We start from the raw sequence: 12,527 nt of genomic DNA on the forward strand, positions 1-12,527 counted from the left end.
ATGACATTATTCAAGGGAAACAATACATACTTTAACCTGGGAAACAAAGAGAAAACAAACAAAAAAATTTTAAGTGCCTACTATGTGCTCACCAGTTAGAAGTGATTTTTAAAAAAAGACTTACTTTCCATCTTAGAATCAATACTGAGTGTCTCTTCCAAAGCAAAAGAGCAGTAAGGGCTAGGCAACTGGGGTTAAGTGATTTGCCCAGGGTCACACAGCTGGGAAGTGTCTGAGGCCACATTTGAACCCAGGACCTCCCATCTTTAGAGCTGGTTCTCTATCCATTGAGTCACCTTGCTGCTCTCTAAATGATTTACAAATACTCCCTCATTTGATGCTCACAACAACCCTGGGAGGTGTTACTATTATTTCAATTTTACAGTAGAAGAAAATGAGGCAGGCACAGTTTAAGGGACTTGGTCAGTCACCCATCTCATAAGTGTCTGAGAGTAGATTTGAACTCAGGTCTTTCTGACTCCAGAACCAGTGATCTATCCATTTCTGCATCTAGCTGCTGATTCTAGAAGCATCATAGCATAGATCTGGAAAAATTCTCCTTTCCATTAATTTAGGAAGTCCATCACTGTATGACAATTCTGCTTTGCACAGCCTTGTTGGTGACAAACTATGGATGCTTTTCAGAATTCGTAAGGCATCATTCTCAACGAGGTTAAAAATGAAAAGAGATACCAATAACAGAGTAAACACCAATCTGATCTGGTCACTTGTCACAGTAGGGTTAGAAGGCGAGTTGAGAAATCCAGGAGGCTGCAATGTGTACCAAAGATGAGAGGATCCGCCAAATAAGAACACTGTTATGTGTCACCAGCCCATATAGCCTTATTTGGGGGTACAGGGGACCAGGTCATTGATTTCACTGGTCACAAGGCTCCCTTTACCAATATCTGTGCCCTATTTTTTTAATCTCTTCCCTTCTTAGAATCAATACTGTGTACTGGTTCCAAGGCAGAAGAGTGGTCAGGGCTAGGCAATGGGGGTAAAGTGACTTGCTAGGAAGTGTCTGAGCTCAGATTTGAACCCAGAACCTCCTGTCTCTAGCCCTGGCTCTCAATCCACTGAACCATCTGTCTGCACCCTATGTAATCTATTTTTAAATTGATACCTACGCCAAGCAGTTAAGTGGCACAGCGAATAGAGCACTGGTCCTGGAGATGGGAAGACTCGGGTTCAAATATGGTCTCAAGCACTTTCTAGTCATGTGACCCTGAACAAGTCACTTAATCCTTTTGCCTAGCCCCTGCCCTTAGTTGTTACTAAGGCAGAAAGTGAAGGTTTTAAAAAATCTGTGCCTACTCTGTGAGTTAAAGCCGGGGGGAGGGAGGGGGGGGCATCACAAGGTTAAGCAACATGTTTCCGAGATAAGACGTGAATTCAGGCTTTCCCTGACTCCGACTTCAGCTCTCTAACTATGATGCTGAATATTGTTTCATCCCTCCTTTGCTGAACCCCAAATTAAGTGCTTTGCCAAATTCAGTGCGAGTGAGCATCAGAGGCAGGGTTTGAACCCAGGACTCTCCTGATCCAAAGTCCAGGGGACTTTCACTCCAAGAAGCTCCCTCATAGGTATCTCTCACTGTATACAATGGATGAGATGACAAAAATTGAGTGTCACCCATTTTTGAATGAAATGCTTCAAGTAAGAGGCTCATGATTTCCAGGAAAATCACAGAGGGTGGATTGTAACATAATTATTGCTTCCTAAACTTAGCGGTTGTTTCTATTTGGATTTGCTGCCCACCTTGTGTTTTTGTCAAGTGTAGGGGATATTATATCAGCCTGTGAACGAATTTCTCTCATTCAATCAACAAGCAGAATGTTTTAAAGGTGTAATTGCACGATAGAGTCTAATACACCGTGGAGAAGTCTTGTTGGGGATTTACAGGAGAACATGGAAAAATGGTGGACAGGACAAAAAAGTGGGGATGAATTATGATCTCAACCACTAGAGGGAGTACAGAAATCAGTGAGCTCCCAGAGCCATCCAGAAGGAGCAAAGTCAATTCATTTAGAATTACTATTACTTGTATTATACATTTTAACTTAACAATGAAAAGAGCTTTGGCTCTGGAGTCACAGGACCTGGGTTCAAATCCAACCTATCTGTGCAAATGACCTAACTTCTCTGGGCCTTGGTTCTCTCAACTGCAAAATGAAGGGCTTGGACTAGATATTGTCTGAGTCTTCAAACCTTGAACCTGTGATCCTGTGATCTCATGTGACCTATTTTTAAATGGGCTTTAGATAACAATAGGAGCTTATGTTTCACTGGAACCTTAGAGGCACCTAATAAAACTCTTTCATTTTAAGTATGATGAACCTGAGGCCCATGAAAAAATAAACCAACTCTCCAAAAGGGATCCCAATTGCATTTGAAGTGTCTCTTATGCTCTTATTTGTATATTGAAATGCTTGTGTTTGTTAATGTTTTTCAGTTCCCAAAAAGAAAAAAAGGAAGGAAGGAAGGAAGGAAGGAAGGAAGGAAGGAAGGAAGGAAGGAAGGAAGGAAGGAAGGAAGGAAGGAAGGAAGGAAGGAAGGAAGGAAGGAAGGAAGGAAGGAAGGAAGGAAGGAAGGAAGGAAGGAAGGAAGGAAGGAAGGAAGGAAGGAAGGAAGGAAGGAAGGAGGAAGGAGGGAGGGAGGGAGGGAGGGAGGGAGGGAGGGAGGAAGGAAGGAAGGAAGGAAGGAAGGAAGGAAGGAAGGAAGGAAGGAAGGAAGGAAGGAAGGAAGGAAGGAAGGAAGGAAGGAAGGAAGGAAGGAAGGAAGGAAGGAAGGAAGGAAGGAAGGAAGGAAGGAAGGAAGGAAGGAAGGAAGGAAGGAAGGAAGGAAGGAAGGAAGGAAGGAAGGGAGGAAGGAAGGAAGGGAGGGAGGAAGGAAGGGAGGGAGGGAGGAAGGGAGGGAGGGAGGAAGGGAGGGAGGGAGGGAGGAAGGAAGGAAAATCAAAGCCTAGAGAGGGGAGTAACTTGCCTAACATAGTTACCTAACAGATCTGGGAACTGAACCTCCAAGTCCTCTGACTCCAATCCTCAAATTTTGAATCTTGCATTTCCAGCTGCCTGGCATCTAATTGGTCTTTCAAACTCAACATAACCAGAACTGAATTCATTATCTTTGCCCTCTCCCTCCAAGTCCCCCAAAGGTCCTACTTCCCAACTTTTCTATTCTTTAGATAATACCACTATCCTTCTAGATCATTCCTAACATTCCACCATCCCTCATTCCACAGATCCACTCGGTTTCCATTCTTGTTTCTACCTCTTCATCATCTCTTGCATGATCTCTTGTCTATTCACAGTTATTGCCCTGGTTCAGGCTCTCATCAGATCTTACCTGGGCTATTAAACAGCCTCCTAATTAGTTTTCCAGCCTCAAAATCTCTCCTCATTCCAATTCATTCTCCACAAAGATGGCAAAATGACTTTCCCAGAGGTCTGCCCATTTTACTACTCTTACTCAGCAAACTCCAGTGACTCGGGTTCCCACTCGACCAAACATGAACTTCTTTACTTGGCATTTAGAACCCGTTAGAAGCCAGTCCTCAATCTATCTTTCCGGACTTATTTTCTCCTCTATGCACATTACAGTGTGGCCAAACTGGCCTTTGAATGATTACAAAAAGACCTTGTTTTACATGATCAATACATTCCGAGATCCTGCATGTAGAAGTTGAAATAGCAAACTATTCTCTAACAAGTATTTCTTATGCAAACATTCCAAAGCCCTTTGTGACTTTTCTTGGGCTTATCAGAGCTACCAGCATCACCATTCTTGTACTTTGGGGTCATTATTTTTCTTTTGATAATCCAAACATTTATAAACAATTTAAAAAATTTTTATTTAGTTAATTTAGAGCATTTTTCCTTGGTTCCAAGATTCATGTTCTTTCCCTCCCTTCCCGTAGCTGACTCACAATTCCACTGGGATTTACATGTCTCCTTGATCAAAACCTATTTCCATATGATTCCTATTTGCACCAGGGTGATCGTTTAGAGTCTACATCCCCAGTCATGTCCCCATCGACCCACGCGATCGCAGTTGTTTTTCTTCTGTGTGTTTGTTCTTTGTGGTCATTATTAATAACTAAACAGAATCAATGAAACAAAGAGAAGCTTTCCTCTGACACGGACATGACTTTGTATGAGTGAGAACTCTGGACAAAGACTAGCGTGAGAGTGAAGCAATGTAATGTTTGACATGTTAATGCTTCCTGGACAAACTGCTGCAAGACTACGCTGTGGGAGGAAAATAGCCCAGATTTAGCACTTGATTTGACATTTTAATTTTATGTGTTTTTCTGCCTTTATTTTGGTGATTGCCAGTCATGTAACACCTCACCTGGGCTATTGCACAATTTGGCTCCCGCTTACCTTTCCAGACTGATTACTCATCAATTCTTCTCACACACTGCAGGTTCCAGTCAGACTGGCTGCCCCAGTTCTGTTTCCTGTTCATGACATTCCTTCTCTCCCCTCAATCTCCATACCGCCAAGCGCAAGGTGCTCTCCTTCCTCTAGCTGCCCCTAGGAACCTTCCCTTCCTTCAAGGCTTACCTCCTGCTGGATGCTTTCCCTGAATCCCCCAGGGGTCATCATTATTACTTTGTACCTATTTTCAGTAAAATCTAAGTATTAAGAGTCAACTAAGTGGCTCACTGGATAGAGTGCCAAATCTGAGATGGGAGGTCTTGGGTTCAAATCTCACCTCAGATACTTCCTAGCAGGGTGACCCTGGGGAAGTCACTCAACCCCCATTGCTTAGCCCTTGCCACTCTTCTTCCTTGGAACCAATCCAAAATATTGATTCTAAAATGGAACGTAAGGGTTTAAAAAAATAATGTATTACCATCCCTATTTTATAGATGAAAGTTACTGATAAAAAGTCAGAAAGCTAAGGCTCAAATGCAACAGTTTTGCCTGTAAATTTGGTGCTCTTGCTCCATGATACTTCCTGAAGGCTTCTATTGATTGCCCTCAGATAGCTGATGACGATAGTATTATTAACCCAAGTCCTAACAATGACGGCATAAATCACAGTGATTGCAAGACTCAAAGATTGCTCTCCTGACAAGTACAGATCACTTTGCTATGGGTTGTGTGACAGTGGCAGCCTTGTTAATGAGTAAATGAGTATCAGTCAGCCAGAAGATAATATTCATTGATCTACTGACACATCCCATGATACTCAATCACTGGGTGAGCTCACAGTTCAGGAAAGTAAATGGAGGCAATTGGGTGGCAACAACAACCAAGGCTTCTCTTCTGGGTCGGCATTTAAGCACTCATGGTGTCAGTGGAACACTACGGTTTCGAAAGCCAAGAGGCTCAGTGAAATTGTGACCCAAAGTTATAATTCGACTTCTGGCTTTCCTGGGAAAAGGCCAGGGGGGTGGGGGTGGGTGAAGGAGTCCAATAATGACTTGTCTTGAAGAAGAAAGAGGAATTGTAAAGGATGTGCAGAGCTGAGAACAAGACACAAGGCATTTTGGGAGGAGAATTTGGAGCCACTAGAAAACTGAAAGAGGAACAGAAGAGGAAGTGTGGCTCAAGTCTGAGGACTGTGCAAGGAAGAGAAATGGAGGATGTAAGGAAGACTAGGCAAGACAAATCGATTGGCAAGACAGTCAGAGGTTACCAAGACCAAGGAAAGACAGGTGGGTGTGGGCGTCAAGGTGCCAACAAGTAACAGACATCCACTAGCAATTCACTGTAGTATTTCTTAAGGAAACTCCTGGCAAGAAAGCCAAAGAAAGGATTTTCGCTTGCAGAAAACAGGGAGAGCAGGGATGTTTTTGCAGTGACCTGCATGGCTGCTGCCTCTGCTCAAGGTCTAAGATGGTCTCCCCTCCTAGAAAAGATCAGGATGCTTGAAGAAAGCCTCTTGAGATTATCAGGGAGAATAAAGTGTTGTTTTAAAAAAAATAAGGAAGAAGGATTTCGTGCTAAAAACAAAGATGAAAAAGGCTAGAAGGAGGCAAAGAGAATTCTTACCTGTACCAGGAGGTTGGAGAGTAGAAGAATGTTCACAGGAGGAGTGAATGTTAGGAATAAATAAAAATAATAGTGACGATGAATAATGCTAATACATAGCATTTGTATAGTATCTACTCTGTGCCACGCATTGTGCTGAGCGCTTTTAGAAATATTATCTCATTGGAAACTCAAACAATAGGGAGGTAATTGCTCTTATGATCTCCGTTTTTATGGTCAAGGAAACTAAGGCAAACAAAGGTTAAGTAAGAGATGTACCTAGGGTTATGACTAAATATCTGAATCTAAATTTGAATTCAGGTCTTTAGACCCAGTGTTCTATTTACCATACTACTTAGCTGTCTCTAAATTAATGATCAATTATCTATCTCTATGTATGTATATACATGTGTATACACACATACACATCTCTGCCATAGCCCACATATTGGGACTAGGGATAGGGAAGGAAGAAAGGAAGGGAGCAAGGAAAGAAGGAAAGGAGGGAGGGAGGGAGGAAGGGAAGGAGGGAGGAAGGAAAGAAGGAAGGAAGGAAATTTTTGAGAAGGAGCAGTTGCTGGTCCTGGATGATATAGATAAAGAACTGTCATATGAAGAGAGCTCATGTAGGCCAGGTCAACAGAGGCATCTGTTTGTTGACCTGATAATAACAGAGAGATCATTCCCAGAGAATGTACCCAGGAGGTGACAGAGAAGTTCCAAATACCCATGAAACCAGATGACTGCCTCCTACTTCTAGTGATTCACATGTGGGGAAGAAGGGGGGGTAAGAGCAATGTAGAATAGGAAATCTTGGGCAAGAAATTGAAGAAAGACCTTCAGGACAAAGAAATAATTTCCATGAGTGCTATTAGTCAAAGGCAAGCATGCCTGAAGAGACAGTAGATTGGGAAAGTAAACATCACACATTTGAGAAGATGGTGTCTGATTCCTGGACTTGGATTTGGAGGATTGTTGCTTTAAAGACCAATTAATAGCCTTCTAACTAGGGATGGAGTGTGCCTAAAGAGGCTTGATAAAAGCTCATATAATAATAATTAGTTTTACAAAGCACTTTACAAATATTATTTCATTTTATCCCCATGACAACTATATTATTATCCACATTTTATAGATGAGGAAACAGAGGCAGAAGTTAAGTGACATGCCCAGGGCCACATAGCTACTAAAGTATCTGAGGCTGGATTTCAGGTCTTTCTGACTCTAGATTTAGCAACTCTATCCACTGTACCACCTAGCCACCTATTTGCCTAGAGTCTTACAATTCTAATGAAAAGAGATAGAAATGGAAAGGAAGGGAGTAAGGCACAACTACATTCCAAAAAGCTAGAAATCGCAGAAGATGGTTATAAGGTGGATGTAGATGTCCAGAATAGCCACCAATGTCCAGAAGTTCACAAGAGGCAAACTTCAGGAAAAGAGGCAAAAATAAAAGATACAGCAGCATTATGTCTATAAACAAATACTCAGTTACATTATATCAGCAAATCACAAAGGACCTCACAGGGATCTCTTTCAGACTTACTAGATTGAGATATAAGCCTGAAATTTCATTGTGCAAAGGTATACCATGTTTCAAAGTATCAAGTTTGTACAAGGGAGCGGGGCTTAAAATAATACCATATAGTACAAAGATTTACTGAAGTGAGGAAATTCAAGAATAAAGAGGGAATAGCATAGTAGATAGCATATAAGTAAAAATCAAAAGGCACAGACCAAAATGATATTGTCATTAGAGTGGACTACAGACCACCTGGACAGAAAGGAGAACTAGATGAGAAGACTGGAAAATAGATGTCAAGTCTGGCTGCAAGTATGACCCAAAAGTTGTGTTGTGGTTAATTCTTGCTGAAAAAAGCGGATTAGTTAATTATTTCTTGCCTTCAAAAGATGAAGGAAACAATTAATTTCCTTTGGGGATTTGATTCTTGGTAACAAGGAGGAATTTTAATTTTCTGGGGTATAAAATGATGGGAGCTTTCCATTCTATCTTTGAACTTTCAATAGAAGAAGGGAAAACCAGGAGTCGTCAGACATATACCCCAAATCTGGGGAGAATATATTTTAAGTGATTCCTAGAATTCCATGAATTAAAACTCTGTAGAAATGTTACTCCAGAAAGAATGAAAACATCTCAAGAATGAAATTCAAAAGAAGCAAAGATGAGCAATTCTAATGGTGAAGAGATGGAGGACTTGTCTAAAAACACTTATTTGGATGTCCAAAACATGTCCTAAACTGTTTTTATTATCATTCCCCCAGTACCTCATCTCTTCCAAATCCTCCTACTTCTCTCAAAGGTACCTCCATCATGCCTAGTCCCTCTTGGGCACGATTCTCAACTCTTCTATTTTCCTCACTCCCTGGATCCAAATCTTGCCATTTTTACCTTTATGCATGACATCTATCACGTCCGAGTTCTTCTCTTTCCTCATGCAGCTACCCCTTTAGTTCAGGCCCTCATCATCCCATTTTCCTAGAATATCACAACAGTGTCTTAACCGAATGGCCTCCATGTCATCAGTCCAAGCTCTCTGATATACTGCTGCCTGGGTAAATTTCCCTAAGTATAGCTCTGATTATATTGTCAGCATCAGTGTTTTCCCATTTCTTCTTGGATCAAGTATAGACTCTTCTGTTTAGCTTTTGAAGTCCTTCACAACCCGATCCCATCCTATCGTTTCATTCTCATTGGATGGAAGTGACTCCCCCCTCCCCAATGCAATGACTCAGCCATACTTGCCTTCCCTCTGTTCCTCCATGTCTTAAGGATGTGCCTTTCCTCAGCCCATCCACTTGGATGGGAAGGTCCCCTTCTCCTCAACGAGTCCTTTCTTCCTTTAAGATGCACTGACGGCTAGTGCCCTCCCTCCCAAACAACCTTGTGCTTAACTACTTTGACTTTAAATACCTGTAAATGAATTTGTATTTATTCCTTTTATATCTATCAAAAACCAGACCTGTTAAATGTTGAATACAAGCAGGGAGTGTTCAATTCTTCATACTTGTATCCCCGGTGCTTAGCAGAGGGCTTGGCAAAGAATAAGGGCGAGATAAGCTCTTGTTACCTGACTGATGCCCTGGGAATCCTCTTTGGGTTCTAAAGTCCTTCATAATTTGGCTCATTTTAACCTTTCCAGATGTCTTATAGCTGAGTCCCCGACTACTGTTCTTCACACAAGACACGCCATCTCTCCATTTCTTGCATGCTCACAACCGCTTCTTATGCCACATCTAGGATTCTTCCCTTTCTAGGCTTCCGTGGCTTCTTCCGTACCTCAGCTAAAATAAGGCCTTCTGAAAGAAGCCTTTCCTGGTTGCCCTCAATATTAATTCCTTCCCTCGGGGATTATTTCCCATATTGGAGGAGGGCGAATGCCCTGGTCTTCTAGGAAGAGAAGATGCCAGGTAATAAGTCAGTGGGCTTGAGTGTCTTCAAACAATAGGTCAGTGGTCCGGGAGTCTCCAAATAATAGGTCACAGATTCTGGGCAAAATTCAAGCAACCCAGTGCATTCATTATACATCTACTGTGTGCAAGGCACCTTGCTTGATACTGAAGTCGAAGTGACAAACAACGTCTTCAAGGAGTTTACATTTGGCATTCAACATTTCCCTTTTTCCATTGTGCCAAACTACTCCCACAAGGCAAAACAAAGAGAGGCAAAACTCCAGTGGAGATATCAACTTACCTCTAACGTAATGGTGTGTGTATAGACAGTATATATAATGGAATATATAATAATGCCATATATTAAGTTGTTCAGTCATTTTCAGTCCTAACTCAAGTCTCTATTTGGGGTTTCTTGGCAAAGATACTGGAGAGGTAGCAGCAATTAGGTGACTCAGTGGATGGAAAAATAGATCTGGAGATGGGAGGTCCTGGGTTCAAATATGGCCTCAGACACTTCCTAGCTGGGTGACCCTGGCCAAGTCATTTAACCCCCAATGCCTGGCCCTTCCTATTCTTCTGCCTTGGAACCAATACACAGTATTGATTCTAAGACAGAGGGTAATATTTAAACAAAGCAAAATAAAAATTTATGGTCTGATTTGTCATTTCCTTCTCTAGCTCATTTTACAGATGAGGAAACTGAGGCAAAGAGAGTTAAGTGACTTGTCCAGGGTCATGCAGTTAGTGTCTGAGGCTAGATTTGAACTCAGGAGGATGAATCTTCCAGATTCCATACCTGGCAAACTATTCCCTGAGCCACTGAGCCTCCCCATATCATATAAGTACCTACAAAATACACATAAGTACAGAGTCATTGGCAGGGGGAGCGGGAGGCCCTGGGTGGGGATCTTTGACATTCTTTGCTACTCTAAAATTTTACATTCTCCTTGAAAATTCACTAACTGGCTGGTGTTTCCTTCTTCTCAGTTTATAGCCATTTTAAGAATACAGGTCAAGTCCTCAGAAGGGTGTTACAGGTGGTACAATAAAGGAACAGTTATGGCCAGGCAGGGGTCAGATAATTTCCAAAGTGCATCTTGTCTTTACCAACTAGGTCAGCATTCTATGGGAAATGTCTTCCCTCAATCCATCCAGAAGACATGCTCATTCTCCCCATTTCGACTTGTCCTTCTTAATTTATAAAGCTCATTCAGGAAAGACTTAATAATAAGGAACTATAGCTCCAATCAAATGGGAAATGTGTTTTTAAAAAATGTTAAGGTAGAGGATCTGGGTAGCTCAGTGGATTGAAAGCCAGACCTAGAGATGAAACATCCTGGGTTCAAATCTGGCCTCAGACACTTCTTAGCCGTGTGACCCTGGGCAAGTCACTTAACCCCCATTGCCTAGTCCTTGCTGCTCTTCTGCCTTGGAACCAATACTTAGATTCTAAGACAGAAGGTAGGGTTTAGGAAACAAAAAGAAAAGAAAAATCATCTATAGCTTTATAAAGATTACAAACATAACAATGATTTTAGATATAAATTTCAGGAAAGGCAAGTAGGAATATCCACTAGGAAAGAGCCTCCAGTCACGTGGGATCCTCTGATGGGGGCTCCTCCTAGAATCTCTATGAAGGGGGCTCAGGGCAGCCATGCCTCATTCCTCTCCAGGCTACACTCCAGCCTTTTTCTACTGTAACCTCCCTCTCCCTCTCCTTTCAAGCTCCCTTTTATATGTTTTCTTCCCCCAGTAGAATGTTGGCTCCTTGAAGGTTGGAATCATTTTTTTTTCTTTTCGTGTACAACTGTATGCTCAGGGCAGCTACGTGGTGCAATGAATAGAGTACTGGGTCTGAAATCCTGAGTTCAAATCTGACCTCAGACAGTAGCTGCATGACTCAGGATAAATCATTTCACCCTATTTACCTCAGTTTCCTAGAATGAAAAATGAGTTGGAAAAGAAAATGGTAAAGCTCTAAATTTTGCTGTGTGACCCTGAGAAAATCACCTTAGAAAATCAGTTAGCCTCAGTTTCCTCATCTGTAAAATGAGCTGGAGAAGGAAATGGCAAATCGCTCCAGAATCTTTGCCAAAATACCCCAAATGGAGTCATGGAGTCTTGGAAACAACAGAAATGACTAAAAGAGAGCAATAAATAATTGCAGGCTCAGTGCTTAGCCTGGTGAATGCTAAATAAGTGTTTGCTGATTGACTGCTTTGTTGACTAAAAGAGAGAAGAGACCTTAGAGGAATTCAAGTCCCCCATTTCATAAATAGGCCCCCCAAAAGTAAGGGGAAGAACTAGGAAATAAAGGCAGGGCCTCTGACACCGAGGCCAATCCTGGCTTTATTCATCTAAAAATCTAAAAAGAACCGAGGAGAGGGCTTTGTACAATCCCGTTGGGGTACAATAATCATTTTTTTAATGAAAGGAAGTCAAGTGGGAAGTGAGAATCAACTTAAGAATATTCGTCTCCTTGATTTTGGTGGAAAAAATTGGGATTTTGGTAAATATAGCATTTATATTCTCAAATTGTTGCCGCTAAAGTGGTTTTGTTAGTCTGACATACCTGGAAAGATGTTATAAAATTGACTGTTAATATGAGAAAAACTGCCAGCCCCAAAGGAAGGCCTAAAGCCTATGAAGTCATTCTTCCTTTGGAGAGCCTATAGCACGATACCGACAACGTCTACACCACCGAGGATGGTGTTTTTACACCTTTTACACCAGCAGAGGAACTGTCAGACAACTGGCCAGCTTACCTTTTGGACCATCGATAGCAGGCTCTCCCGTGGCCACAGCAATTCAGCCCTGGTATTCGGTGTCCCCCGGATCTTTTCATTATCATGCCTTCTCTGAAATAATCGCAACAATTACGTTTATTAACTTGAAATGTTCCTGGGAACTTGAAGGCGGCAAAGACTTGCTTATATATCCTCTCATTGGAACCACCTGTGAGAAAGGCTCTATAGGAGTTTTTAATCCCCATTTTATCACTGAGAAAACTGAGTCTCAGAGGAAAAGAAATGACTTAGCCAAGGCCATCCATCTAAGCACCATCTGAGATGGGATGTGAACCCTGGTCTTCCTGCACCTGAAACACTGGAGAGAGCCTGGACATATAA

The 12,527-nt window shown here is 41.9% G+C and overlaps 1 protein-coding gene across 4 annotated transcripts in view; it reads right to left on the reverse strand.

Annotated features, from left to right (window-relative positions):
* The window catches only part of PLD1 (phospholipase D1), a 272,434-nt gene that overhangs the window by 113,063 nt on the left and 146,844 nt on the right, over positions 1–12,527 (reverse strand). For all 4 annotated transcript variants that reach the window (XM_056807220.1, XM_056807222.1, XM_056807221.1 and 1 more), the window contains one exon: positions 12,165–12,257. In XM_056807220.1, coding sequence (XP_056663198.1) covers positions 12,165–12,257 — 93 coding nt within the window. The remainder of the gene's footprint in view (positions 1–12,164; positions 12,258–12,527) is intronic.

This window comes from Monodelphis domestica, chromosome 8, assembly GCF_027887165.1.
Source record: "Monodelphis domestica isolate mMonDom1 chromosome 8, mMonDom1.pri, whole genome shotgun sequence".
Taxonomy (NCBI): Eukaryota; Metazoa; Chordata; class Mammalia; order Didelphimorphia; family Didelphidae; genus Monodelphis; species Monodelphis domestica.